Source organism: Erythrolamprus reginae, chromosome 1 (genome assembly GCF_031021105.1).
Source record: "Erythrolamprus reginae isolate rEryReg1 chromosome 1, rEryReg1.hap1, whole genome shotgun sequence".
Classification (NCBI taxonomy): domain Eukaryota; kingdom Metazoa; phylum Chordata; class Lepidosauria; order Squamata; family Dipsadidae; genus Erythrolamprus; species Erythrolamprus reginae.
This window is the reverse complement of record NC_091950.1, coordinates 394,289,451-394,317,120: the sequence shown is the minus strand read 5'-3', so window position 1 is coordinate 394,317,120 and position 27,670 is coordinate 394,289,451. Positions and strand designations below refer to the sequence as shown.

Here is a 27,670-nt window from a genome sequence, read left to right as displayed (position 1 = left end):
GAGGGCCCTGCGAGGCATCTCACCAGGAGAAGTCTCCGCCAGGAGCTCCCGCGGAATCCCTCCCGCCGCGCAGACTCCCGATTGGCACCTCTCGAATCCGAACACTTCCGCGTTTGCGCACTGAGCACCTTGGAGGCCGGTCGGCCGGTCGCGCTTCCCGTGAGCGGAACAAACGAGCCAGCGGTAGGTGGGCTGGAGGGCCGGTCGAGCGGCTGGCGATCAGCAAGCGAGGGAGGAGACGCGGCTTGAGCGGTTCCCGTGACTTCTCCGCATCTCCGGGCGGGAGGAGCGGATATTTTTAATTAATTATTACTATTATTTCTCCGCGGGACGCGCGCCGTGCAGTTTAGAGAATTGCAAACTCTTAGTATGTAAGTCGGTAGGGTGGACGGGCGGAAATAATCGGATTTTCTGGAAGGGCTATTTAGGCCCAAGAGGTCGAGCGGGCGCCGGGCGAAGGAGCGACGGCTTACTGGACTCTAGGTAAAAGGTAACCATTGATTTTTAAAAGGACGCGGCTGAGGAACGAAGAGACGCGGATCCAGGGCGAGAGCCAGGAAACCCGGGTTTGTAGTAGTAAGATGGGGAATTTCGTGCTTCTCCCTCCACCCCACCCTGGGGCTGACGAAAGCGAAAGTGGGGAAATTCTGCTTGTATTGTGTTTGCTTGTTTGTTTCATTTCTATCGCAATAACTTGGCCGCTAAGGAACGGATTTAAAACAGGTCGGATGCTGTGAAAATGAAATGGTGCCATGCAAGGAGGAGGGCGACCTGCCAGAGCAGAAGAGAATAGAATATAGGATAGAATAGAATATAGCATAGGATAGAATAGAATAGAATATCGAGTAGAATAGAGTAGAAAATAGAATAGTGAATAGAATAGAATAGAGAAGAGAGAATAGAATAGAAAATAGAAGAGAGAATAGAATAGAAAATAGAATAGAAGAGAGAATAGAATAGAGAATAGAATAGAAGAGAAAATAGAATGAAATGGAGAATAGAATAGAAAATAGAATACAGAAAATAGAATAGAATATAGAGTAGAATAGAGTAGAAAATAGAATAGAGAATAGAATAGAATGAAATAGAGAATAGAATAGAAGAGCAAATAGAATATAGAGTAGAATAGAGAATAGAATGGAGAATAGAATAGAAAAGGAAATGGAATAGAAAATAGCATAGAGTATAAAATAGAACAGAGAATAGAATAGAACAGAGAATAGAATAGAATAGAATAGAGTAGAAAATAGAATAGAGTAGAAAACAGAATAGAGAATAGAATAGAATATAGAGTAGAAAACAGAATAGAGAATAGAATAGAATATAGAGTAGAAAATAGAATAGAGAATAGAATAGAATAGAGAACAGAATAGAAGAGAAGAGAAAATAGAATAGAAATTAGAATAGAATAGAATTTTATTAGCCGTGTGATTAGACACACAAGGAATTTGTCTTGGTGGGGATGCTCTCAGTGTACATAAAAGAATAGGATACATTTGTCAAGAATCATGAAGTACAAACACTTAATGATAGTCCGGGTACAAATAAGCAAACAAATCATATTAGGAACTAGTGGTCAATATAAATTGCAAGGATACAAGCAACAAAGTTACAGTCATACAGTCATTTGTGGGAGGAAATGGGTGATGGGAAGGATGAGAAGATTAATAGTAGCACAGACTTAGTAAAGAGTTTGACCGTGTTGAGGGAATTATTTGTTTACCAGAGTGATGGAGTTCGGGGGAAAAATGTTCTTGGGTCTAGTTGTTCTGGTGTGCAGTGCTTTATAGTGTCGTTTTGAAGCAGTGGAAGCAGTTTTTATCCAGGATGTGAGATATCTGTAAATATTTTCACAGCCCTCTTTTTGACTCCTGTAGTATACAGGTCCTCAGTGGAAGACAGGTTGGTAGCAATTGTTTTTTCTGCAGTTCTAAAAAACAGGAATCGGATATGAAAAGTTATTGAAGCTGCAAACAATGAAGTTCAAGATACCTGGGTGGCAGAAGAATAGAATCTGATAAAACAGGGGGTTTCCAACTCTTGTTAAAGATTGCGGAACCTGTTTTGAAAAAATAAACCCCAGAACTCCTGATCAAGAAGCAAAGCTCCTGTGATAGAAAATTGCCTGGTTTAAAAAAAAAATTATTCTCCAGTGGAAATGCCATGGACCATAAGTTTGAAAAACTGTCCTATAAATTATGCCTTGGAGCATAATTTAATATAGTTCTTGACATGAATAATGAGCCGGGAAGCAGGTTGTCCAGGAGGAACAGGGACTGAGACTTTCCATTGCTGTATAATTTACTTTAAGAACAACAGTTTTATAGCTGATCTATTTTCAACTTATTATGAATCAAACCATTGCTTATTTTTCTTCCAAAATATTAGAATTCTCTATGGAGTTGGAGTAGCAAATGGGGAACTTTGCATATTTTTATCAGTCTGTAATTATAATTTAGAAGCTAATCACATATTAGTTATAAAGGCTGCATAATAACTAATCAATTTGGGATATCCTGAACAAGAAGGTTAATCATGGAACATCTGATTCCTTTTAGTGCCAGCAAGAAAGGAAATTAAGATTTGGCTGTTTTGGGGCATCCCCTTTGCTTACCAAACTAAGGAGAGGTGATAAAAGAATGAGGGATGTTTTATTTTGCGTTAATTTGTCCTTTTAGAAAATTCAGTTATCAAACATAAATCTCTTTCAACATTTTTATTGTATTAGGTAAATTGGGCTCTATTTAGATTATTGGAGGTTGGTTTATGATGTGTTTGTTTCTGTTCTTTGGAGTAGAATAGAATAAAATAGAATTCGTTATTGGCCAAATGTAGTTGGACACACAAGGACTTTGTCTTTGGTGCATATGCTCTTGCTATTGTTTAGGTGCAATCTAGCAAATTTGTTTAAGTGCTAGAAACTTAAGCTTGCAATTCAGTCTAGATACGGAAATTAGATTATTTTATTTCCTGAATAGAGAGGGCCTTCTCTGTGAATTGTCTCTCAGGCGGCAGGAAATGTTTTTGGTATGCGGAATGCAAAAGTAAGGTTTTTGAATTGTTATTGAGGACAGACACCTCTATTTATTTAGGCAGCTTTAGAGAAATAACATTTTGAATACTAAGGGCAGCTTTTTACACGTCTTGCACAAGTCCTTACCAATGTGATCTTTTGTAATATAGACTTTTATTAAATAGAACTATGGGATTTTTAGTAGATGGCAGCAAGGCTTACTATATATTGACTGCTCTGGAATAAAAGAAGAGGAAGTAAGAAAACTCCATAGCCTTATGTGGAGATCTCATGCAGTAGGATGAAGATGATGATGTCATCTTGACATTATCCTGATAATGTCAGCTAAGACTCTTTAAGTGGTAGGATTGATTGTATCTGTTAAGGGCATACTAAAGTCTCCAAACAGGGAATGCCTTATCACATTGCTAGTTGTGTTTTTGTTTGCTGTGGCAGGGAGCAATTTGAGTTGTACTGTGTCTTGTAGGATTGTTAAGATAAAGTAAACTCTTGAGGTTGAAAACACACAGGAAAAGACAGGACAGAATTGAATTTTATTGGCCAATTGTAATTGGACACACAAGGAATTTGTCTTGGTGCACATAAAAGAAAAGATACATTTGTCAAGAATCATAAGGCACAACATTTGTACGTTAGAATGGATCTAAAGGTGTAAAGGTGTACTTCTTCCTTCTATAAGTTTTGAAACTGGAGCTGTTCTGGAAAATGAAGTCAATTGGAAAGCTTGTAACCTGAAGATCTTGATTTTATTTCTCCACAAAGCTTTTGAAACCAAGCACCAACATTTTATAACGTTGGCTCAAACTTTGGTTTGAAGAAGAAAGGATACGTTTTTCCCAGAACCTTTCTGTTCAGTTAATTACATAGATTTCTGCCTGTGAATAAACATTTTTGTGGCCCATAAATGAAAGGAAACAAGCTTCTTTACACATAACCAGAAAAATGTAATGAAAATTGTTAGACATATATACAGTATATGGTAACTCTTCCTTAGGAAGTTTCTTTCCTTAACTTCTGTTCAGCAAACACTCATTGTTTACTGTTCTGTTGGCCAGGAACTACTAGCAGCATTCAGTGCTGGCTAATGGCTATTGCAGAAAACTCACCCAACCTATACCTGGTGCAGGACAGCCTCATTCCATTGGCATTTCAAATGAAATGACTCAGCCTTTGGGGGAATTAATCTAACTAAGACAGTCAGCCTTGCAGAGCCTGCTCAGGCTGTCTTAAGTTTGCTGGCCTGGTAGCACAACAGGAGGGCCTTGCTGTGTACTACAAGGGAGGCTGGACTTAGAGGAAAATCCTGATTTAAACTAGGTGAAGCTACAACACAGTACCTGGAGAAAAAGCTGAGCCACTTCCCTGGAAGCAGAGATGGGCTTCTACAGGGTATGGTCAGGTACGCAGAACCCATAGAAATTTTTTGATTTTTTTTCTTTTTTTCCCTTCTGGGCTCTGGGTATTATTATTATTATTATTATTATTATTATTATTATTATTATTATTATTATTAGATTTGTATGCCGCCCCTCTCCATAGACTTGGGGCGGCTCACAACAATAACAAAGACAATTAGATTAGATTAGATTAGATTAGATTTATTGGATTTATATGCCGCCCGTCTCCGCAAACTCAGGGCGGCTCGGGACAATGTAAGAACAAATCTAATAATTTAAAAAACACTAAAAACCCCATTATGAAAAGCAAGCATACACACAAACATACCATGTATAAACTGTATAGGCCCGGGGGAGATGTCTCAGTTCCCCCATGCCTGACGGCAGAGCTGGGTCTTAAGAACTTTACGAAAGGCAAGGAGGGTGGGGGCAGTTCTGATCTCCGGGGGGAGCTGGTTCCAGAGGGTCGGGGCCACCACAGAGAAGGCTCTTCTCCTGGGTCCCGCCAAACGACATTGTTTAGTCGACGGTTTTCCTATCGCAGTAAATGAGATTGAATGTGTACAATTTTAGAAGAGCCTGCGCGTCCATGTGTATACATACAATTTGTATAGTAGATAATGTATTTTTGTGTGTGCCCGTGTGTAATATGTATGTACACATATGGCATATATACATAGTATATTTTGGATGTTCAGTAATAATAAATAGATAGGAAAATTGTATCTCTTTGAGGCAAGGAGAGGCCAGGCGCCCTAACCCAAACCCTTGACGTGAGTGATGTCAAGTTGGCCACATTTAAGCCAGTCACATTACCTTTAAGCCACCCCCCGGTCACATGATCGTCAATCCCTCCCTCCTGGTCACATGGCCAGCAAGCCACACCCACAAAATAAGCCACGCCCACAGTGTGGTAGTAAAACTTTTTGCAGCCCTTCACTGCCTGCAAGGTTAATAAACAATATCCATGTTGGCCCCAAATAATAACCACTGCCATAAATCAGTTGAGCGGCTTCTGTTGACCCAGATGGCCACGTCGTTATTTTCTCCATTGAGCCAGTTCAACTGAGGCAGAGAGACCAAGGCTAGAACCAGAACTGAACCTTGCCCAGTTTTGTCCCCTGGTTCCACGAATAAGCAGCCTCAAAGCACCAAGAAGAGCTGGAGCTTATTTGAGGATTAGGCAGTGAATTGAAGGCTTCTATTCTTATAGCTGAATGAAATGGGATTCAAAACGCACAGGTTCAGTGACTTAAGGCAAAGTCGTTATTACCAAAGAGGGAAGGCAAAACATACCTTCCCTTCCTGTTGGCCTGAGTTGTTTTGTACAGGCAGCAGGGCAAAACCTGGCATGATTATTGCTTCATATTTTCTTTCACTTTCTGGTGAGTAAGGTACAGTATCTGTTTACTTAGCAACTTCCCCCCTTTTTTTCCCCTCCTCGTGCCAAGGCAGTTTACTAAGGACCACAGAATTAAGTTCTTCTTTTTTTAAATTTCTTTATTGAGTTTTCACCTATAGTTCAAATCACACATTATTCTGTTTTACAGATTATAAACCATCTCTGTTAAAATTCTTATAATAGATTTTTACCTGTTACATTCCATTATATACATTATATTTCATACTTTTATATTCTAATATTTGTTATATTCAATAACTGGTAAATAAAACTTTTTACAAGGTTGCTGTAGATTGTTTCCATTGTACTGTTGCTTCTTATTATATTGTTTCTATATTCTCTTTTGAACCCATTCATGCCATTTTTGCCATGTTCGTTTTGATTCCGTGATTTTGTTTCCCTTCATTGAGTTAGTGAGTTCGTCCATCTCCACACATGTATATATCTTATCTGTAATTAATTCTTCCGTTGGGGTCTGGTCATTTTTCCAGAGTTGTGCTATCGCAATTCTCATTGCGGTGTTTATGTGTGTTGTAAGAAGCATTGTTTGTTTTGAGTAGTGTTTTCTCCAAACTCCTAATAGCATAGCTTCTGGAGTGAATTCTGTATCCTCTTTCGTAATCTCTGAAAGCCAAGTATGAGTTATTTTCTATTGTAATAAGGTTTTTCTTCTCATCATTTTAGCAGGCTAAGATATAACCCTCAAGCAAAGGACATGAGCGAGAGTTCTCTACAGCACAAGATGCGTTCCCTGAATATTACCCAGATCCTTGCTTCCTTCACAGTGGAATGTAGAGCAGAAGTTATCTGCACCCAGTGAAGGGCTGCAAATTTTTTTTATAACCACACTGTGGGTGTGGCTTATTTTGTGGGTGTGGCTTGCCAGTCATGTGACCAGGTGGGAGTGGATTGATGATGTGACTGGGGTGGCTTAAAGGTCATGTGACTGGCTGTTGTTGTGAGCCGCTCCGAGTCCTTGGAGAGGGGCGACATACAAATCTAATAAATTATAATTATTATTATTATTATTAAAGGTGGCCAACTTGATGTCAGTCATGTCAAGGGTTTGGATTAATGTGCCTGGCCTCTCCTTGCCTCAAAGAGATACAATTTCCCTATCTATTTACTATTACTGAACCTCCAAAATATACTATTTAATATTGTATGCCATATGCCATATGTGTACATACATATTACACACAGGGACACAAAAATATGTATTATCTACTATATAGTCCTCGGAGAGGGGTAACATAAAAATCTAATAAATTATAATTATAATTATAATTATTATTATTAAAGATAGCCAACTTGATGTCAGTCATGTCAAGGGTTTGGATTAATGTGCCTGGCCTCTCCTTGCCTCAAAGAGATACAATTTCCCTATCTATTTACTATTACTGAACCTCCAAAATATACTATTTAATATTGTATGCCGTATGTGTACATACATATTACACACAGGGACACAAAAATATACATTATCTACTATATAAACTTTATGTGTATTTATTTTATTTATTTATTTATTTTATTTGTCATACAAATATAGTATTGTATTGTAGTATGTTTAACATAATAAAAGTATAAAGTAGAGATAGAAAAGATAAAAAAGACATTAGGACAGGAACAGTAGGCACAAAGGTGCATTTAGGCACGCCCCTTACAGATCTCTTAGAAAAGGGGAGAGGTCTATTGTAGATAATGTAAGGTTGAAGATTGTGTGCGTATGTACACACACGCACAGTTCTTCTAAAATTATACACATTCAACCTCATTTACTGCAATAGGAAAAACATACCCAGAGCCCTGAAGGGGAAAAAAATTCAAAATTTGTCTACCGGTTCTGCATACCTGACCAAAACTTTTACTACCTGTTCTGCCTACCTGACCGTACCTGTAGGAGCCCATCATTGTCTCCACTCCTGTGTAGCAATAGACATTTTGATCAACAGGCATGTACAGTGGAACCCCGACATAAGAGCTGCTCTACTTAAGAGCAACTCGAGATAAGAGCTGGGAGGGGAGAGATATTTTTGTTCTACTTACAAGCCCAAATTCGAGATACAAGCGCCAAGGAGCTGTCTCCTGAAGCCAAACGCTAACTTCCGCGTTCGGCTTCAGGAGACAGCTGCGAAGCGGCACGCGTGTTTTAAAAGGTTGCAGCCGGCCTGGGGGGCTCGGGGGGGTGCTTGCAGCTTTCTTTCTTGCTCTTTTTCTTTCTCTCTTTTACCTTCCCTTCCTCTATTTCTTCTTTTCTTTCTCCTTCCCACCTTCTTCCCTCCCTCCCTCCCTTCACTCATTCCTCTCTTACTCTCCCCTTTCATAAGTTTCCTTGCTTCCTTCCTCTGTTCCTGTCCCTTCCCCCTTTCTTTCTTTCTTTCTTTCTTTCTTTCTTTCTTTCTTGCTCTTTTTCTTTCTCTCTTTTACCTTCCCTTCCTCTATTTCTTCTTTTCTTTCTCCTTCCCACCTTCTTCCCTCCCTCCCTCCCTTCACTCATTCCTCTCTTACTCTCCCCTTTCATAAGTTTCCTTGCTTCCTTCCTCTGTTCCTGTCCCTTCCCTCTTTCCTTCCTTCCTTCCCACCCTCCGTCCATTCATTCACCCATTCCTCTCTTGATCGCTTAAAGCCGGTCCCTGGTGCAAAAAGGGTTGGGGACCTCTGTCCTACAGGATTGGGTGGCAGAGAAGTTGAACATATGTAAATTTAAAAGTTTAAGAAAGTTTACAAGTTAAGTGAAAGAAACTTCATTATTCATTTATATGTACAGTACATGTACATTTCTTCATTAAAAACATGTCTTTCTGCATAATTTAGACTAACTTTGTGAGTTTTTTGAGGGCTGGAACCAATTAAAATTATTTACATTAATTCCTATGGGGAAAAGTCGTTCGAGATAAGAGCTGCTCGACTTAAGAGCCCAGGTCCGGAACGAATTAAACTCGTATCTCGAGGTACCACTGTACTGTCTTTTACAATGAAACATAGAAACATAGAAGACTGACGGCAGAAAAAGACCTCATGATCCATCTAGTCTGCCCTTATAGTATTTTTTGTATTTTATCTTAGGATGGATATATATTCCAGGCATGTTTAAATTCAGTTACTGTGGATTTACCAACCATGTCTGCTGGAAGTTTGTTCCAAGGATCTACTACTCTTTCAGTAAAATAATATTTTCTCATGTTGCTTTTGATCTTTCCCCCAACTAGCTTCAGATTGTGTCCCCTTGTTCTTGTGTTCACTTTCCTATTAAAAACACTTCCCTCCTGGACCTTATTTAACCCTTTGACATATTTAAATGTTTCGATCATGTCCCCCCTTTTCCTTCTGTCCTCCAGACTCTATAGATTGAGTTCATTAAGTCTTTCCTGATACGTTTTATGCTTAAGGCCTTCCACCATTCTTGTAGCCCGTCTTTGGACCCGTTCAATTTTGTCAATATCTTTTTTTGTAGGCGAGGTCTCCAGAACTGAACACAGTATTCCAAATGTGGTCTCACCAATGCTCTGTATAGCGGGATCACAATCTCCCTCTTCCTGCTTGTTATACCTCTAGCTATGCAGCCAAGCATCCTACTTGCTTTTCCTACCGCCCGACCACACTGCTCACCCTCTGATGACACCCTCTTTGTGCTATAACTCAACCCTTCGTGTTGCTGTTTAATTTAGAACAAGATGGCGGAAGGAGGCCGGCCACAGAGGAAGATGTCACGGGCTGGAGAAAGTTTATATCACATCCTGGGCTTGGAAAAGGGTGCTTCCCCCGAAGACATCAAGAAAGCATACAGGTCGGATACCTCTTCTGTCTTTCTCAGATTGGGTTTTAAGTTAGCCTTCCTTATGTCCAAGATATTTATTTTATTTTATTTATTTATTTATTTATTTTATTTGTCATACAAATATTGTATTGTATTGTAGTACGTTTAACATAATAAAAGTATAAAGTAGTGATAGAAAAGATAAAAAAGACATTAGGACAGGAACAGTACGCACAAAGGTGTACTTATGCATGCCCCTTACAGACCTCTTAGAAAAAGGGAGAGGTCTATTGTACATAATGTAAGGTTGAAGATTGTGTGTATATGTATCTACGGAGAGGGGCGGCATACAAATCTAATAAACAAACAAATAAATATTTGACTTCACAAGAGTCTTTGGTCCTTTTGATAGTTGGGCAGGCAAGCGAAAACTGCATATAAAACAGTGAACAGATTGTAACAAACAGAGACACAGAGTTATTTGCATTCTTCCGTGCCCAAGAAAGAAGCCAAGCAGGAGATCTTTCGTCACCCAACATCAGAAGTCTCCGATAAGCCCTTAGCTGGCTAGCTTTGCTAAAATCTGTGGGTATATTTACACACTTGACGAGCTTACTCTTGGTTAAGGTGTTCAATGGAAATTAAGTTTCTGATTATTTTCTGTTATTCTACTCATTAAGGATGACATTTTAGGGCATGTTACATTATTCTACAGGCTGGACTTCTGCAGTCTTCCTTCTAGTAGTCCTGGGGTATCAACTGTATGATGATGCAAAATGCAGCAGCACTGGCAATTAATAAATCAATTAATAAACCAGTTTATAAATCTAATAAATCAATTTTCTGTGCCCCTTAAATGGCACATGTTATACTTTTCCTCTGCAAGCTGGGTGAACCTCTGCCTCTGACACTGAGCCCCTGCCATCCTCCCCACTACCCGACTCAGGTGCCAGCTGCACAGAACCCTGGCGCACCACCAAGTCAGTCTCCTTTTGATCCACCATCATTGCATGGGCTGCTGGCGGGCCACAACAGAAGGAAAGACTAAAAACCCAGTCAATAGTTTTTACTATAGAAGGAGCTGTTGACTTCCCTGAGTTTTGATGGCTCATCACCTGGTGGGGGTTCCTTGTCTCCGGCGCTCCTAATGCGCTCCAAGAGACCAGTGTGGGTTCAGGTGTCGGTGCAAGGTTCGGCTTCTGCACATGCTCCAGAAGCGAAATTTCCCGTGAAGACGCTCATGTATGAGAGATTTTACTAATTTTCAGTGTTATTTTGCTTCACTGAAGCAAAAGAATGCCGAAAATTGTTAAAATCTTGCACGCACAAGTGTCTTCGCGTGAGATTTTGCTTCCGGTATATGCACAGAAGCCAGGGCTTATATCTACCAACTGATGGGGACCAAGCTTTCTGAGACAACCCAAGAAAGGGATTTTGGGATTTTGGTGGACAACTCAATGAAGATGTCAATCCAGTGCACAGCAGCAGCAGTAAAAAAAGCAAATTCCATGTTTGGCATGATTAGGAAGGGAATTTATTATTATTATTATTATTATTATTATTATTATTGTTGTTGTTGTTGTTATTTATTAGATTTGTATGCCGCCCCTCTCCGTAGACTCAGGGCGGTTCACAACAATAATAAAACAATGTATGACAAATCGAATATTTACTTAAAAAAAAATATTTGTATTGAATTTTTTTAAAAGGACAAACAAAGACATACAACATTAAACAAGGAGCTGCCATTGCTCCGCTTATCTTAGAAGTCTAACTACTGTACTACAAAAAATAAAAACCTAACTATAATCAGATCAATACAAAAATAGGATACAATTGTATTAGGTATTTATTAAATTTAACTCTATACAGTATATTAATTTAATTACTTTATCTGTAAAATACTTATTCAAAAAATATAATATAATGAATAGTATATCTAAGTTTATTCTACTATAAACATTTTTAAACTATTAAACTCTAACTTATAAAATTTCAAAACTATGAGTTCAAGAAATTCTAAATTCTTGCTTACTGCTGCAAGATTAGCATATGCACAAGTTTGGAAACAAGATAAGACTCCAAACAAAGAAACGGTGATTAAAAAAATATTAGACTGCGCCAAATTTAGTAAATTAACATATGAGATTCAAAACCAACAAAATAAGGACTATTACAAAGTGTGGGAAAAAATATACAACTGGGTGGAAGTTAAGAAAAAGGTATAGTAAATAGAATTGTAAAAAATAAATCTTGTAAATATATAAATCGTAAATGTTCAATGTTGTATTGTATGTTGTTTAAATGTTTTGTAAGTCAAACAAAATAAAATAAAAATGAAGTACAAAAAGAAATTCTAAATTCTTGTTACTTTAACTTTTAATGTTATTTTTAAAATTCCACCATTCATATAATTTGTTCCATATTTTATAATATTCTGTTTCTACTTGATTATTCAAGCGTTTTGTCATCATGTCTAATTTTGCACATTCCATAATTTTTTTATAAAACCCCTTATATACAAAGCAAAACATACAGACAAACATACCATGCATAAATTGTATAGGCCTAGAGGAAAACGAATATCTCAATTCCCCCTGACGACAGAGGTGGGTTTTAAGGAGCAAGGAGGGTGGGGGCAATTCTGATCTCTGGGGGGAGCTGCTTCCAGAGAGTCGGGGCCGCCACAGAGAAGGCTCTTCCCCTGGGTCCCGCCAAACGACATTGCGGAGAGGGGCGGCATACAAATCTAATAAATAAATAAATAAATTGTTTAGTCGACGGGACCCGGAGAAAGCCAACTCTGTGGGACCTAACTGGTCGCTGAAAATAAGTCAGTGTCTGGTGGGCAGTGCACATCAGCGCAAGATTCGGCTTCTGCGCCTGTGCCAGAAGTGAAATCTCATGCTTGGATGCTCAGGTGTTCAAGATTTCACTGATTTTCTGCGGGTTTTTTGTTTCACAGAAATAAAAGAATGCCGAAAATTGGTGAAATCTTGCACGTGACGGCGTCATCGCATGAGATTTCACTTCCGGTGCATGCGCAGAAGCCAGGTCTCGCGTGGGGCATGCCTGTCAGGGACGCAGAACTTCATGCGCAGCTTCATTTTCCCCACTGAAATGCCGTCCCCACCCCCAGGAACCCATTACTGCTTATTACCTATTAACATTGTGTAGGATGCTTGCTAATGTGGCTTAAATATGTATTCCCACACCTTTTCCTCTAGGAAACTGGCTTTGAAATATCACCCAGATAAGAATCCTGATAATCCAGAAGCAGCAGAGAGGTTCAAGGAGATCAATAATGCCAACACAATTCTCAGCGATGAGAACAAGCGGGCTCTCTATGATGAATACGGTTCCATGGGACTCTACGTGTCTGAGCAGTTTGGGGAAGAAAGTGTGAAGTATTACTTCCTCATGTCCAAGTGTTGGTTCAAGGTAGGTGGCTCGTAGAAGAGGAAGAGACAGGTCTTGTTCCCTTTCCCCAGCTATTTTTTCCCATCTATCTATCTATCTATCTATCTATCTATCTATCTATCTATCTATCTATCTATCTATCTATCTAATCTATCTAATTATCTATCTATCTATCTAATAAATCTATCTATCTATCTATCTAATAAATCTATCTATCTATGTATCTAATAAATCTATCTATCTAATAAATCTATCTATCTATCTATCTATCTATCTATCTAATAAATCTATCTATCTAATAAATCTGTCTATCTATCTATCTATCTATCTATTTATCTATCTATCTATCTAATTATCTATCTAATAAATCTATCTATCTAATAAATCTATCTATCTATCTATCTAATTATCTATCTATCTATCTATCTATCTATCTATCTAATAAATCTATCTATCTATCTAATAAATCTATCTATCTAATAAATCTATCTATCTAATAAATCTATCTATCTAATAAATCTATCTATCTAATAAATCTATCTATCTATCTATCTATCTATCTATCTATCTATCTAATAAATCTATCTATCTAATAAATATATCTATCTATCTATCTAAATCTATCTAATAAATCTATCTATCTATCTATCTATCTATCTAATCAATCTATCTATCTAATAAATCTATCTATCTATCTATCTATCTATCTATCTATCTATATATCTAATAAATCTATCTATCTAATCTATCTATCTATCTATCTATCTATCTAATCAATCTATCTATCTAATAAATCTATCTATCTATCTAGTAAATCTATCTATCTAATAAATCTATCTATCTATCTATCTATCTATCTATCTATCTAATAAATCTATCTAATAAATCTATCTATCTATCTAATCAATCTATCTATCTAATCTATCTATCTATCTATCTATCTATCTAATTATCTATCTAATAAATCTATCTATCTAATAAATCTATCTATCTATCTATCTAATTATCTATCTATCTATCTATCTATCTATCTAATAAATCTATCTATCTATCTATCTATCTAATAAATCTATCTATCTATCTATCTATCTATCTATCTAATAAATCTATCTATCTAATAAATCTATCTATCTATCTATCTATCTAAATCTATCTAATAAATCTATCTATCTATCTATCTATCTATCTAATCAATCTATCTATCTAATAAATCTATCTATCTATCTATCTATCTATCTATCTATCTATATATCTATATATCTAATAAATCTATCTATCTAATCTATCTATCTATCTATCTATCTATCTAATCAATCTATCTATCTAATAAATCTATCTATCTATCTAGTAAATCTATCTATCTAATAAATCTATCTATCTATCTATCTATCTATCTATCTATCTAATAAATCTATCTATCTATCTAATCAATCTATCTAATCTATCTATCTATCTATCTATCTATCTATCTATCTATCTATCTATCTATCTATCTATCTATCTATCTATCTAATTAATTGGACTTGTATGCTTCTCACAGCATATACCAAAAACATAACAATACAGTTTATCCAATTAATATACTAAAAAGATTCTTAAAGATTCTAACTTTAAAACATTCATTTTCATTCATTCAATAATCACACTAATGACATTCGTTGGTCAGGGGGAAGGTCTAATGTCCCCAGGCCTGGCAGCAAAGATGTGTTTTTAAACTCTTTCAGAAGACAAGGAGGGTGGGGACAGTGGGGCCCCCACGGAGAAGGCTCTTCCCCTAGACCTTGCCAGCCAACATTGCTTGGTTGACAGGACCCTGAGGAGACCAACTCTGTGGGATCTCACTGGACGCTGGAATTCGTGCGGCAGAAGGCGGTCTCGGAGATCATTTCTGCTAGTTAATGCTCTGACAATTTATTTATTTATTGGAGTTATATGCCGCCCTTCTCCGAGGACTCGGGGCAGCTTACGACATATAAAAACTAATGAGCTAAATCCCATTAAATTAAAACTAAACAAACAAGCTAAAATCCCCAATTGTGTTAAAAATCAGTCATACTCACTGAAACAACAGCCATACAAACATTTAAAGCCCTTTAAAGCCCTACATGGCACCGGACCAGAATACCTCCGGAACCGCTTTCTACCGCACGAATCCCAGCAGCTGATAAGGTCCCACAGAGTTGGCCTTCTCCGGGTCCCGTCGACTAAACAATGTCGTTTGGCAGGCCCCAGGGGAAGAGCCTTCTCTGTGGCGGCCCTGGCCCTCTGGAATCAACTCCCCCCAGAAATTAGAACTGCCCCCACCCTCCTTGTCTTTCGCAAATTACTTAAGACCCACCTGTATCGCCAGGCATGGGGGAACTGAGACATCTCCCCCAGGCTTTTTATATTTTATGTTTGGTATGCGTGTGTTGCATGGTTTTTAAATGATGGGGTTTTTAGATGTTTTTTAATATTAGATTTGTTCCATTGTAACATTGTTATTATTATTGTTGTGAGCCGCCCCGAGTCTTCGGAGAGGGGCGGCATACAAATCTAATAAATTATTATTATTATTATTATTATTATTATTATTATTATTAATTATTATTCATCAGCCAGGGGGCTGAGATCTAATCGCTCCAAGCCTGGTGGCAGTAACGTTTCTGCAACACTACGCAGCCTGCACTGGCTGCTGATCGGTTTCCGGTCACAATTCAAAGTGTTGGTAATGACCTTTAAAGCCCTACATGGCATTGGGCCAGAATACATCCGGAACCGCCTTCTACCGCACGAATCCCAGCGGCCGATAAGGTCCCACAGAGTTGGCCTTCTCCGGGTCCCGTCGAGCAAACAATGTCGTTTGGCAAGGCCCAGGGGAAGAGCCTTCTCTGTGGCCGCCCCGGCCCTCTGGAATCAACTCCCCCCAGAGATTAGAATGGCCCCCACCCTCCTTGTCTTTCGCAAAGTACTCAAGACCCACCTTTGTCGCCAGGCATGGGGGAGTTAAAATATTTCTTCCCCTAGGCCATTCAAGTTATGCATGGTATGTTTGTGTGTATGTTTGGTTTTTTTATAATTAGGGTTTTTAGTTGTTTTATTAAATTGGATTCTTACATGTTGTCTTTTAACATTGTTGTTAGCCGCCCTGAGTCTGCGGAGCGGGGCGGCATACAAATCCAATGAATGAATTAATTAATTAATTAATTAATTAATAAACAAACAAACAAATAATGAGTCTTAAGTCTCTTGCGAAAGGCGAGGAGGGTGGGGGCAATGCGAATCTCCGGGGGGGGGGGGGGAAACTGATTTTATTTATTTATTTATTTATTTATTACTTAGATTTGTATGCCGCCCTTCTCCGAAGACTCGAGGCGGCTCACAACACGTGGTCCCAGAAGGAATGTCTGTTATTGACTATTCTTAAGAGGAGGCTAATTTTGTCGTTTGCACCCCTTCTGCAGACAATAGTAGCGTGCTGTGGCCTCTTGACGTGTTGCTGCTGCTGTTGTTGCTGCTGCTTCTGTTGTGGCAAATGCCGGCCCCCTGAAGATGATGAGTCCTACAAGTATGTCAATCCTGAAGACCTGGAGGCCCAGATCCGTGCAGAAGACAATGGTGAGATTGTTAGGGATGAGGGTGAAATTCGGTTTCATGCACTTGCTGATCCCCAGAGCCAAGGGAAATGTTTTGGCTTTCTCCCACATTGCTGCGGTGGCACAGTGGTTAGAATGGTTGCTGGCTGCCTGCAATTTGGCAGATCAAATCTCACCAGGCTGAAGGTTGACTCAGCCTTCCGAGGTTGATAAAATGAGGAATTCTTGGAGGCAGTAGGCTGACTCTATAAACCTCTGAGAGAGGGCTACAAAGCACTGTGAAGGGGTATATAAGTCTAAATGCCATTGCTATTTCTAGGCTATGTTAGATACATCCTGTTCACATGAACTCTGCCCTTTCATTCCCTCATTTGCTGTCTTTCAGGGATCTCTTGCAAGTACTGACTTCTTCCTGAAGTTTCTGATCTCCAGGAGATCAAGTAATTAGCTGGCTGGGCCTATTAGGCGGAAATTATTTAACTTCTGCAATTAATGGCAGGAAGAAATCAATATTTTTTCTGCTGGTTTTCCTGCTAGTTTTCCAATTTAATATGGAAAATGGGAAATATTCCACACAGATTATGCTTTGTATGACTGAAAATGGCATTCAGTGCTGACCCAAACTTGGTCAGCACTACTTTTCAGTGATTTAAACAAGAAACACAGAAAAAGTATCTGCATTAAGACCGAGGTGTAACAAATGCAATATAAACCCTCATGTGGTTTGCTCATCCTTTTTACATCTCCTCAGAATGTGTTGGTAAAAGTTTTTTTTACTTAAAGAAATCTTGGGGGAGAGCTTCCTGGGGGAAATAAAAACTATATAAAATTACAACATACTGGCTACTGACATTGTGGGTTTGCCATCGCCTAAAGAATTTTAAGAAGAGGCTGGATAGTCGTAGATAAATTATTGCTGCTGCTGTTGTTAACAACAACAACAACAACAACAACAACAACAACAATAATAATAATAATAGTATGGCGCCTGTTCTGCCGGGCTCTCTGGTAGAAGCCTCCCGAAAATTCACGGGTACAAATTTCAGACACACACACGTTTGAAAGTTCAAAACAATGTCCTTTATCACAAAATTCAAAAGAAACAAAGCACCCTTTTTGTATTGCAAAGAGCACTCTCCCCCAAAACAACCTTGTAGGCTGCACAAGTCAGTCCTTAAGTACTTAGCTAGTAGCTGTGAAGAAACGTCACAGCCCTCCTTCTTCCCACGAAGTGAAACACACACACACTTTACTCTGCTTTGGTGTCAAAGGCGTGAAAAATCCACAAACAAAGTTCAGAAACAGCGAGGCACGATCCTGAAGAACTGCGATCAGATAATCTTCCACAACGGCCAAACTAGCACGCTGCTATTTATAGCAGCAGCTCTAATTACTGGAGCCCCACCCAATCACAGGTGGCCTCTCTTATCTCCTGTAATATTTCCTCAATTGGTCTCTTCGATGCATAAGTCTGCGCCTGCGTGGGTCTAACACTTCGTCATCTGAATCGACTGAAGATAATGTGATTGGCTTCCTGGGCTGTGTGCCAAGCCCCCCTCTTCCAAGTCACCCCCACCTCCTTCTTCGTCCGAGGAAACTGCACTCTCTGACACTGCCGACAACAAAACAGGCCTAGGACATGTTGACGTTTCTCCTGCCTCCACCTCCACATTCCCTGGGGCAGGAGCTGGGCCACAGCCAACCACAACAGGCGCCCTTCTCTGAAGACTCGGGGCAGCTCACAAGATACAAAAACAATACAACAACTAGTCTAATTAATTAAAAATTACTACTAAAATCCCATATATATTAAAATCAGTCAGCCAATTCATTCACAACTGCACATCACATTTTGTACACACATTTCACACATCATATTTAATTGGTTTTCCTACGCATAGCACAGGATTGGACTAAATTGGGTGTCGAACTCCGACTGGTCATGAGAAGCGGTCTCTGCAAATGATGTGGTACACTAAGAGCACGGCAAGACAAGAAAGACGCCCTGGTCAACCAATGCACCCAGACCATCTCCAACTGTCTTGTCTCTTGTCCTGCTGTTGGAGCAAGATGGAATCTGGGAAGAGAGAATGAGGCTGACTATGCGCGAACCTCTCCCTCACTTTTAACCAAATCACATGCAAATCTTGACACCCCCTCCAAGATATCAAGGTCCTCTTCGAAAACGATGGATGAACATCATCATCAAGTTCAGACTCTCTCCTCTCTCCCTGTAAGGTAGCCAATCTCAGGTCTAGGACAAATAATTGCTGCTAATGGAATGTTGCGAGTTGTGTTTTCCTCCTGTTCCCCGGCTTAATAGAAAACGTAGAAGCATAGAAGATTGGCGTCAGAAAAAGACCTCATGGTCCATCTAGTCTGCCCTTATACTATTTCCTGTATTTTATCTTAGGATGGATCTATGTTTATCCCAGGCATGTTTAAATTCAGTTACTGTGGATTTACCAACCACGTCTTCTGGAAGTTTCTTCCAAGCATCTACTGCTCTTTTAGTAAAATAATATTTTCTCACGTTGCTTCTGATCTTTCCCCGAACTAACCTCAGATTGTGCCTCCTTGTTCTTGTGTTCACTTTCCTATTAAAAACACTTCCTTCCTGAACCTTATTTAACCCTTTTAACATATTTAAATGTTTCGATCATGCCCCCCCTTTCCGTTCTGTCCTCCTGACTATACAGATTGAGTTCATGAAGTCTTTCCTGATACGTTTTATGCTTAAGACCTTCCACTGGTTTTTTAGACCGTCTTTGGACCCGTTCAATTTTGTCAAATATCTTTTTGTAGGTGAGGTCTCCAGAACTGGACACAGTATTCCAAATGTGGTCTCACCAGCGCTCTATACAGCGGGATCACAATCTCCCTCTTCCTGCTTGTTATACCTCTAGCTCTGCAGCCAAGCATTCTACTTGGTTTCCCTTTATCAATGTTATAGAAACAGAAACATAGAAGACTGAAGGCAGAAAAAGACCTCATGGTCCATCTAGTCTGCCCTTATACTATTTCCTGTATTTTATCTTACAATGGATATATGTTTATCCCAGGCATGTTTAAATTCAGTTACTGCTGGAAGTTTGTTCCAAGGATCTACTACTCTTTCAGTGAAATAATATTTTCTCACTATATCAATATCAAATTCATGAACCTACTGTTAATGACGTGCTGACATATTGTGTATCTTCCCTAGGTGGCGATGCTATCCGAATGCAGCCCACAGCAAATACAACATTGCACAGTACAGATGAGAATCGGCCCCGCAAGCCATGACCTTGTAAGCAGGGCACAATCCCTGGTGTGTGGTGGGAAAGTCATGGGGAAGCTGCAGGAGCCTTTTGGCAGCTGGTGTGTCTAGATTCAGAAGGGTCTAAACAGGTGTCCCCAAACTTGTCAACTTTAAGACTTGTGGACTTCAATTCCCAGAATTCTCCAGCCAGCAGAGCTGGCTGGAGAATTCTGGGAATTGAAGTCCACAAGTCTTAAAGTTGACAAATTTGAAGACCTCTGGCCCTTTTCCTCACCCAAATCTGCTATTGTATCTCTTTATTTTCTGAAATGTAAATACACCCCTGGTTAGATCTAAGCTCTTTTTGCATGGAGGACGAGCTTTTTCCAGACTATCCCTTGCATGTGCAAGAGCTTGGTGGGTTAAAATCTGTTATGGAATGGAATTCTGCTGCTTTCTTTACTAACACAGGTGGTCCTCGAGTTCATTTAAATTTATTAGATTTGTATGCCGCCCCCTCCGAAGACTCGGGGAGGCTCACAACAACAACAAAAACAGTATAACAATGGAACAAATCTAATAATAAAATTACATTAAAAAAACCCCAACAATTTAAAAACCATACAACACATACATGCCAAACATAAAATATAAGAAAGCCTGGGGGAGATGTCTTAATTCCCCCATGCCTGGCGATATAGGTGGGTCTTGAGTAACTTGCGAAAGACAAGGAGGGTGGGGGCCGTTCTAATCTCCGGGGGGAGTTGATTCCAGAGGGCCGGGGCCGCCACAGAGAAGGCTCTTCCCCTGGGGCCCGCCAAACGACATTGTTTGGTCAACAGGACCCGGAGAAGGCCAACTCTGGGACCTTATCGGCCGCTGGGATTCGTGCGGTAGAAGGCGATTCCAGAGGTATTCTGGTCCAATGCCATGACCAGAGTTACGTCTACAATTGAACCCCACCTTTCTGTTGCTAAGTGAGTCGTTTGCGGGATTTGCCTCATTTTACGACCTTTCTTGCCACAGTTGTTAAAGTGAATCTGGCTTCCACGTTGACTTTGCTGGTCATAAGGTTTGCAAAATAGAATAGAATAGAATAGAATAGAATAGAATTTTTATTGGCCAAGTGTGATTGGACACACAAGGAATTTGTCTTGGTGCATATGCTCTCAGCGTACATAAAATAAAATATACATTTGTCAAGAATCATGTGGTACAACACTTAATGATTGTCATAGGGGTCAAATAAGCAATGAAGAAGCAATATTAATAAAAATCTTAGGATATAAGCAACAAGTTACAGTCATACAGTCAACATGGGAGGAAATGGGTGATAGGAATGATGAGAAAAACTAGTAGAATAGAAGTGCAGATTTAGTAGAAAGTCTGACAGTGTTGAGGGAATTATTTGTTTAGTAGAGTGATGGCGTTCGGGAAAAAACTGTTCTTGTGTCTAGTTGTCTTGGTGTGCAGTGCTCTGTAGCGACGTTTTGAGGGTAGGAGTTGAAACAATTTGTGTCCAGGATGAGAGGGGTCAGTAAATATAAAGGGATCCCTGACCCCAGGACACGGCAAGTGTCATCAGTGTGAGTTAGTGGCCAAGAATCTGAATTTCGATCACGTGACCTGGTCATTTATTGATTTATTTTATTCGACTTCTATGCCGCCCAATCCCGAAGGACTCAGGGCGGCTTACAAAATAACATAATAAATACTAAAAGATGCAAGCAATAAAAAGAAGTCGAATATAATGTATCTAAAACTAAACCCTGTAATAAAACCCATGGGTATAAAAACACCAGTCACAATCCCAAGCATACACACCATTCATACAGTTTGGCCATGAAAGATGTACAATTCTGATTGAGTATTATATAGGGTTATGTCGTACTTTTTAAAATATATTAGATTTGTTCCATATGCCTTATTTTATATCTGTTGTGTGTGCACATGTGTATATTTTTGTGTGCCTGTGTGTAATATGTATGTACACATATGGCACATATACATAGAATTATTCCGTGAGCCACCCCGAGTCTTCGGAGAAGGGCGGCATACAAATCTAATAAATTGAATTGAATTGAATCCATGGCCCCCAGGTCTGCCGGCAAAGGTCTTCATGTAGGGTGGGAGCAGTATGGACATCAGGGGGTAGTTGGTTCCATAGAGCCGGGGCAGCCACGGAGAAGGCCCTCCCCCGTGGTCCCACCAACCTGCATTGTTTAGTTTATTTATTTATTTATTTATTTTATTTATTGGATTTGTATGCCGCCCCTCTCTGCAGACTCGGGGCGGCTAACAACAGTAACAAAAACAGCATATAACAATCCAATATTAAAACAGTTAAAAACCCATTAATATAAAAACCAAACATGCATACAGACATACCATGCATAAAATTGTAAAGGCCTAGGGGGAAAGAGTATCTCAGTGCCCCCATGCCTGGGGGCAGAGGTGGGTTTTAAGCAGCTTACGAAAGGCAAGGAGGGTGGGGGCAATTCTAATCTCTGGGGGGAGTGGGTTCCATTGGGCCGGGGCCGCCACAGAGAAGGCTCTTCCCCTGGGTCCCGCCAAGCGACATTGTTTAGTTGACGGGATCTGGAGAAGGCCAACTCTGTGGGACCTAACTGGTCGCTGGGATTCATGCAGCAGAAGGCGGTCCCGGAGATAATCTGGTCCGGTGCCATGAAGGGCTTGATAGGTCATAACCAACACTTTGAATTGTGACCGGAAACTGATCGGCAACCAATGCAGACTGCGGAGTGCTGGTGTAACATGGGCATATTTGGGAAAGCCCATGATTGCTCTCGCAGCTGCATTCTGCACGACCTGAAGTTTCCGAACACTTTTCAAAGGTAGCCCCATGTAGAGAGCGTTACAGTAGTCGAGCCTCGAGGTGATGAGGGCATGAGTGACTGTGAGCAGTGACTCCCGGTCCAAATAGGGCCGCAACTGGTGCATCAGGCAAACCTGGGCAAACGCCCCCCTCGCCACAGCCGAAAGATGTTTCTCTAATGTGAGCTGTGGATCAAGGAGGACGGCCAAGTTGCGGACCCTCTCAGAGGGGGTCAATAGTTCCCCCCCCCCCAGGGTGATGGGACTTGGAGGAAGCCAACTCTGTGTGCTCTTATTGGGCTCTGGGAGGTATGCGGCAAGAAATGGTCCCGTAGAGAGTCTGGCTCTGAGCCATGTAGGACTTTATGGGTAATAACCTATAGGTCATGAGTCACTTTTTCCTTTTTAACTTTGAATGGTCGCTAAATGATGTTGTAATTGTTGTAATTCGAGGCCTACCTGTACTACAACCTGAGGATACACACTCAGAAACTTACTATTGTAAGGCTTATGGTATACACATTCAGAGAACAAACCCCTTGCCAATCAAAGGCCGCATGGAGAGATGGAGGTGGCAAATTGCTGCGCAAGTCACAAAGTGGTAGTTTTTCGGAGTATAAGACACACCGGAATATAAGACGCACCTTAGTTTTGGGGGAGGAAAATAGGGGGGGGGGGGGGAATCTACCAACCAAGTATTCATCTGGCTAGCATCCTTAGTCTGGTCAGCTTCAGCACATCATTTTATCCTCTGGTTAGGGCTGGAAAACAAAGCTTTGAAAAAGCTACATTCAGAGTATATGATGCACCCAAATTTCCAGTCTCTTTTATGGGGGGAAAAGGTGTGTCTTACACTCTGAAAAATATGGTACATGCCTGAGATTTACCTGGATGATTGATGCAGCTGAACGCACGTGGAGATGGGCAAAGTAGAAGACGAAGGAGCCATGGCCAGGAATACCTGCAGCAGTTTCAGTCATTGCACACGAGCAGCAATAGCTCAAAAGCTCAAACTCAACCCGGATAAGACGGAGTGGCTGTGGGTTTCGCCTCCCAAGGACAATTCCATCTGTCCATCCATTACCCTGGGGGGGGGAATTATTGACCCCCTCAGAGAGGGTTCGCAACTTGGATGTTCTCCTCGATCCACAGCTAACATTGGAACACCATCTTTTGGCTGTGGCGAGGAGGGCGTTTGCCCAGGTTCGCCTAGTGCACCAGTTTCGGCCCTACCTGGACAGGGAGTCATTGCTCACAGTCACTCATGCCCTCATCACCTCGAGGTTCGATTACTGCAACGCTCTCTACATGGGGCTACCCTTGAAAAGTGTTTGGAAACTTCAGATCGTGCAGGATGCGTCCGCGAGAGCCATCGTGGGGCTCCCTAGATTCACCCACATTTCTGCAACACTCCATGGCCTGCACTGGCTGCCGATTGGTTTCCGGTCACAATTCAAAGTGTTGGTAATGACCTTTAAAGCCCTACATGGCATTGGACCAGAATACCTCTGGAACCGCCTTCTACCGCACGAATCCCAGCGGCCGATAAGGTCCCACAGAATTGGCCTTCTCCGGGTCCTGTCGACCAAATAATGTAGTTTGGCGGGCCCCAGGAGAACAGCCTTCTCTGTGGCGGCCCCAGCCCTCTGGAATCAACTCCCACCAGAGATTAGAATGGTCCCCACCCTCCTTGTCTTTCGCAAATTACTCAAGACCCACCTTTATCGCCAGACATGGGGGAACTGAGACACCTTCCCCAGGCTTCTATATTTTATGTTTGGTATGTATGTGTTGTATGGTTTTAAATTAATGGGGTTTTAGATATGTTTTATTCTAATATTAGATTTGTTTCACTGTTATATTGTTTCTATTATTGTTGTGAGCCGCCCCGAGTCTTCCGAGAGGGGCGACATACAAATCTAATTAATAATAATGATGATGATGATAATAATAATAATAATAATAATAATAATAATAATAATATTGATAGCCACTTAGCTCAGGGGTCCCCAAACTTCATAACTTTAAGAATTTGGGGAGTTAAAGTCCACAAGTCTTAAAGTTGCCAAGATTGGGGACTTCTGGCTTAGATGGAAATGATAGTGTAACAAGTCTCTAATGCTAAGGCCACCCTGAGCAATTGTCTTACTTTATGTGTCTGTAGTTGCTTTGGCTCTTTCTCAGTCTCTTCTAGTTTGGTGACTGATCCATTGGTTAGCACTGGAAGAGAAGATTCAGAAAAAGAGGCATTCTTTTCTCCAGATCACAAATGGCTGTGCACAGACCAAGAGCAGGCATTTCTTAAGCCCCAGTAGAGACATCTGTTCATTCTAGCAGGCCAAGGGTAGGCAAAGTTGGCTCTTCTATGACTTGTAGACTGCAACTCCCAGAATTCCTGAGCCAATGCACGCTAGCTCAGGAATTCTGGGAGTTGAAGTCTATGTGTCATAGAAGAGCCAACTTTGCAGTAGTAGGCAAACTCGCTTTAAAGCTTTCTATCTTTCCTTCCTTCTTTTCTAACCTCGCTTTCTCTTCCCTCCACCAGAGTTCGGTTTCCAGTCACAGCACAGTTCCTATTCCAGCAACCATTCCAGAGACATCCAGCCCAGGCCTGAATTAACAATCATTTTGGACTCTGGACAAAGAGCTCCCTCTCCAGTTGTGATGCTGTGCAGTGACTTTGGTGAGGGTGCCTGGATGCCTGCTTCAGAGTCATAAATCTTCTCAGGGACCATGGCCGCAGGCATACTCAGACCTTGCCAGGGGCTGGTTTGGAGGAAAGAGAGAGAGAGACTTTAGCTCCGCCTCACTGGGCCCAAGGAACCGATTCCCCTTCTCCAGCAGCAGAACAGTTCTTTGTTTTTAGCCTGCATTCCCACAGCACGGAAGGAAAAGAAAACGGATGAATGTTGCTAGTCCAGCAGTATTTATCCCCGGTCGTTCTTTCTCCTTCCAATCTTGGTATTTTGTGTTTTTAAGCCAGCCGTATTGTGCCCTTGCCAAAACCCAACTCACTGGGCTCCCCACTTCCCAGTGCCAGGGAGGCAAAATGCCCTGCTAGGGCTGGCCACTGGGACTGCCCTTTCTGATCTATGCATTGGTGCCAAGCTGCACCTCAGTGTGAAGCGTGGTGGGGTTTGGAGTGCCTGCCTGGTAAGTTGGTGTTGCCCATCATCTCACGCACGATGAACTGCGGCCCCAGGTAGCTTTAGTTGCCGTGTAGCATCCTGCCTCTCAAACTGCCCCGAATCCTTCTCTGTGGGGCAGTACCGGGCAAGGGCATTTTTCACACTGTGATTAAAAAAGGAAATTGTTAGGATTTTATCAGCACAATTAAATATTTCTGAAGGAAAGAACTGGGGCTTTTTGTGTGCATGTTTCCATAGAATGTATTCATTCATACATTCCTGGGAATATTGGGGTAGGTTTTATGTACTTTGTGTGCAATCTCTGCTTGGCCTTTCAAAGGCATCCGAGTTTTCCCCATATGCTGAAAGTTTTAGTAGAACAAAGGCAAATAATAAATTGCTATTTTTAATATATTTGTGGGTTGGATTATGCTATTTAAGGATCAACAGCTGGCCTTGCAACCATACCAATAGTGAACATTTAATTTGCACGTTAACTTGGATGGGAATGTGTGAAGTACAGTGGTACCTCTACTTAAGAATGTCTCTATTGGAGAACGTTTCTAGATGTTCAAGATTTTTTTGCCTCTCCTTAAGAACCATTTTCTACTTAAGAACCCGAGCCCAGAAAAATTTCCCAGGAAATTTGAGAGCGGCACGAAAGCCCGGCCATTTTCCTGCCGTTCCCACTTTAATCCCGGCCATCTCGGGCTTTTCTGGGCTGCCAGAGGAGCCTTTCAGTGGCACTTAAGGAGGATTTCGCAGCCCAGAGCAAACGGAGCGTTTTCCTTTCTCTGGGCGCTTGGAGAGGGAATATAACTCTGCCAGCGCCCAGAGAAAAGAAACGCTCTCTTCACTCTGGGCAGCGACTGTCCTCCTCCTCTTCTTCCTCCTCCTCCTCCTCCCACCCAAATTCCAAACTTTTATTTCTTTCCTAATGGGTTTGCACGCATTATTTGCTTTTACATTGATTCCTATGGGAAAAATTGGTTCTACTTTTCTACTTAAGAATCTGGTCACAGAACAAATTAAGTTCATAAGTAGAGGGACCACTGTATGTTGAGTTCTGTCTTAGATCTACTCTAGTCAACGTTTTTATAAATAACTAGGCCAATGATGATGAACCTTTTTGGCACCGAGTGCCCAAACCGGACGCACCTGCGTACTGGAGTCGTGGAAACCCAAAGACCAACTGGCCGTTGTACTTGCGCGTGCCAGCCAGGTGGTCTTTGGGTTTCCAGGGCTCCGGTACGCATGAAGATCAACTGCCTGGCTTGCGCAAGAGCAGCTGGTGACGGTGCACAAGCCCACAGAGAAGACTCTGAAAGCCACCTCTGGCACGTGTGGCATAGGTTCGCCATCACGGAATTAGGCCCCAGAGGGGAATAAATGTTCAGGGGTACCTTGGAAAACAGAATCAGTATTTAAAACCATAATTAAATATTGATATTTAAATGAGCAAGAGCGCTAAATCAAATCTACAAGAAATAAGATATAGATAAATATACAGTGATACCTCGTCTTACAAACGCCTTGTCATACAAACTTTTCAAGATACAAACCCGGGGTTTAAGAATTTTTTGCCTCTTCTTACAAACTATTTTCACCTTACAAACCCACCGCCGCCGTTTTTGTGCTGCTGGGATTCCCCTGAGGCTCCCCTCCATGGGAAACCCCACCTCCGGACTTCTGTGTTTTTGTGATGCTGCAGGGGAATCCCAGCAGCGCAAAAATGGGCACTTTGCTGGCAATGGAAGTCCGGAGGTGGGGTTTCCCAGCGACGGGAGCCTCAGTGAAATTGTAGCATCGCAAAAACACAGAGGTCTGTAGGTGGGGCTTTGAGGACTTTGATGTTTTTGCGATGCTGCGATTTCACTG

At 41.0% G+C, this 27,670-nt stretch overlaps 1 protein-coding gene across 3 annotated transcripts; it reads left to right on the top strand.

Moving 5' to 3' along the window:
• The first annotated feature begins 98 nt into the window (after positions 1-98).
• DNAJC5G (DnaJ heat shock protein family (Hsp40) member C5 gamma) lies at positions 99-26,206 on the top strand. 3 transcript variants are annotated; one of them, XM_070734982.1, is made up of 6 exons: positions 99-183; positions 9,505-9,623; positions 12,821-13,034; positions 16,457-16,610; positions 19,794-19,877; positions 25,210-26,206. In XM_070734982.1, the coding sequence occupies exons 2-5, from the start codon at positions 9,511-9,513 to the stop codon at positions 19,871-19,873; spliced, it is 561 nt and encodes a 186-aa protein (XP_070591083.1). In that variant the 5' UTR covers positions 99-183; positions 9,505-9,510; the 3' UTR covers positions 19,874-19,877; positions 25,210-26,206. The 3 variants fall into 3 exon arrangements, with proteins under 3 accessions (XP_070591083.1, XP_070591082.1, XP_070591081.1); XM_070734981.1 differs by having other exon boundaries at positions 166-566; XM_070734980.1 differs by lacking the exon at positions 99-183 and adding an exon at positions 195-490.
• Positions 26,207-27,670: the final 1,464 nt, after the last annotated feature.

Bases quoted from the DNA above. Each gene is read 5' to 3' on its own strand.
- DNAJC5G (XM_070734982.1), top strand. From the start codon at position 9,511: ATGGCGGAAGGAGGCCGGCCACAGAGGAAGATGTCACGGGCTGGAGAA. The intron at 9,624-12,820 runs GTCGGATACCTC...CTTTTCCTCTAG, and splicing joins GACATCAAGAAAGCATACAG to GAAACTGGCTTTGAAATATC. The intron at 16,611-19,793 runs GTGAGATTGTTA...TATCTTCCCTAG, and splicing joins GATCCGTGCAGAAGACAATG to GTGGCGATGCTATCCGAATG.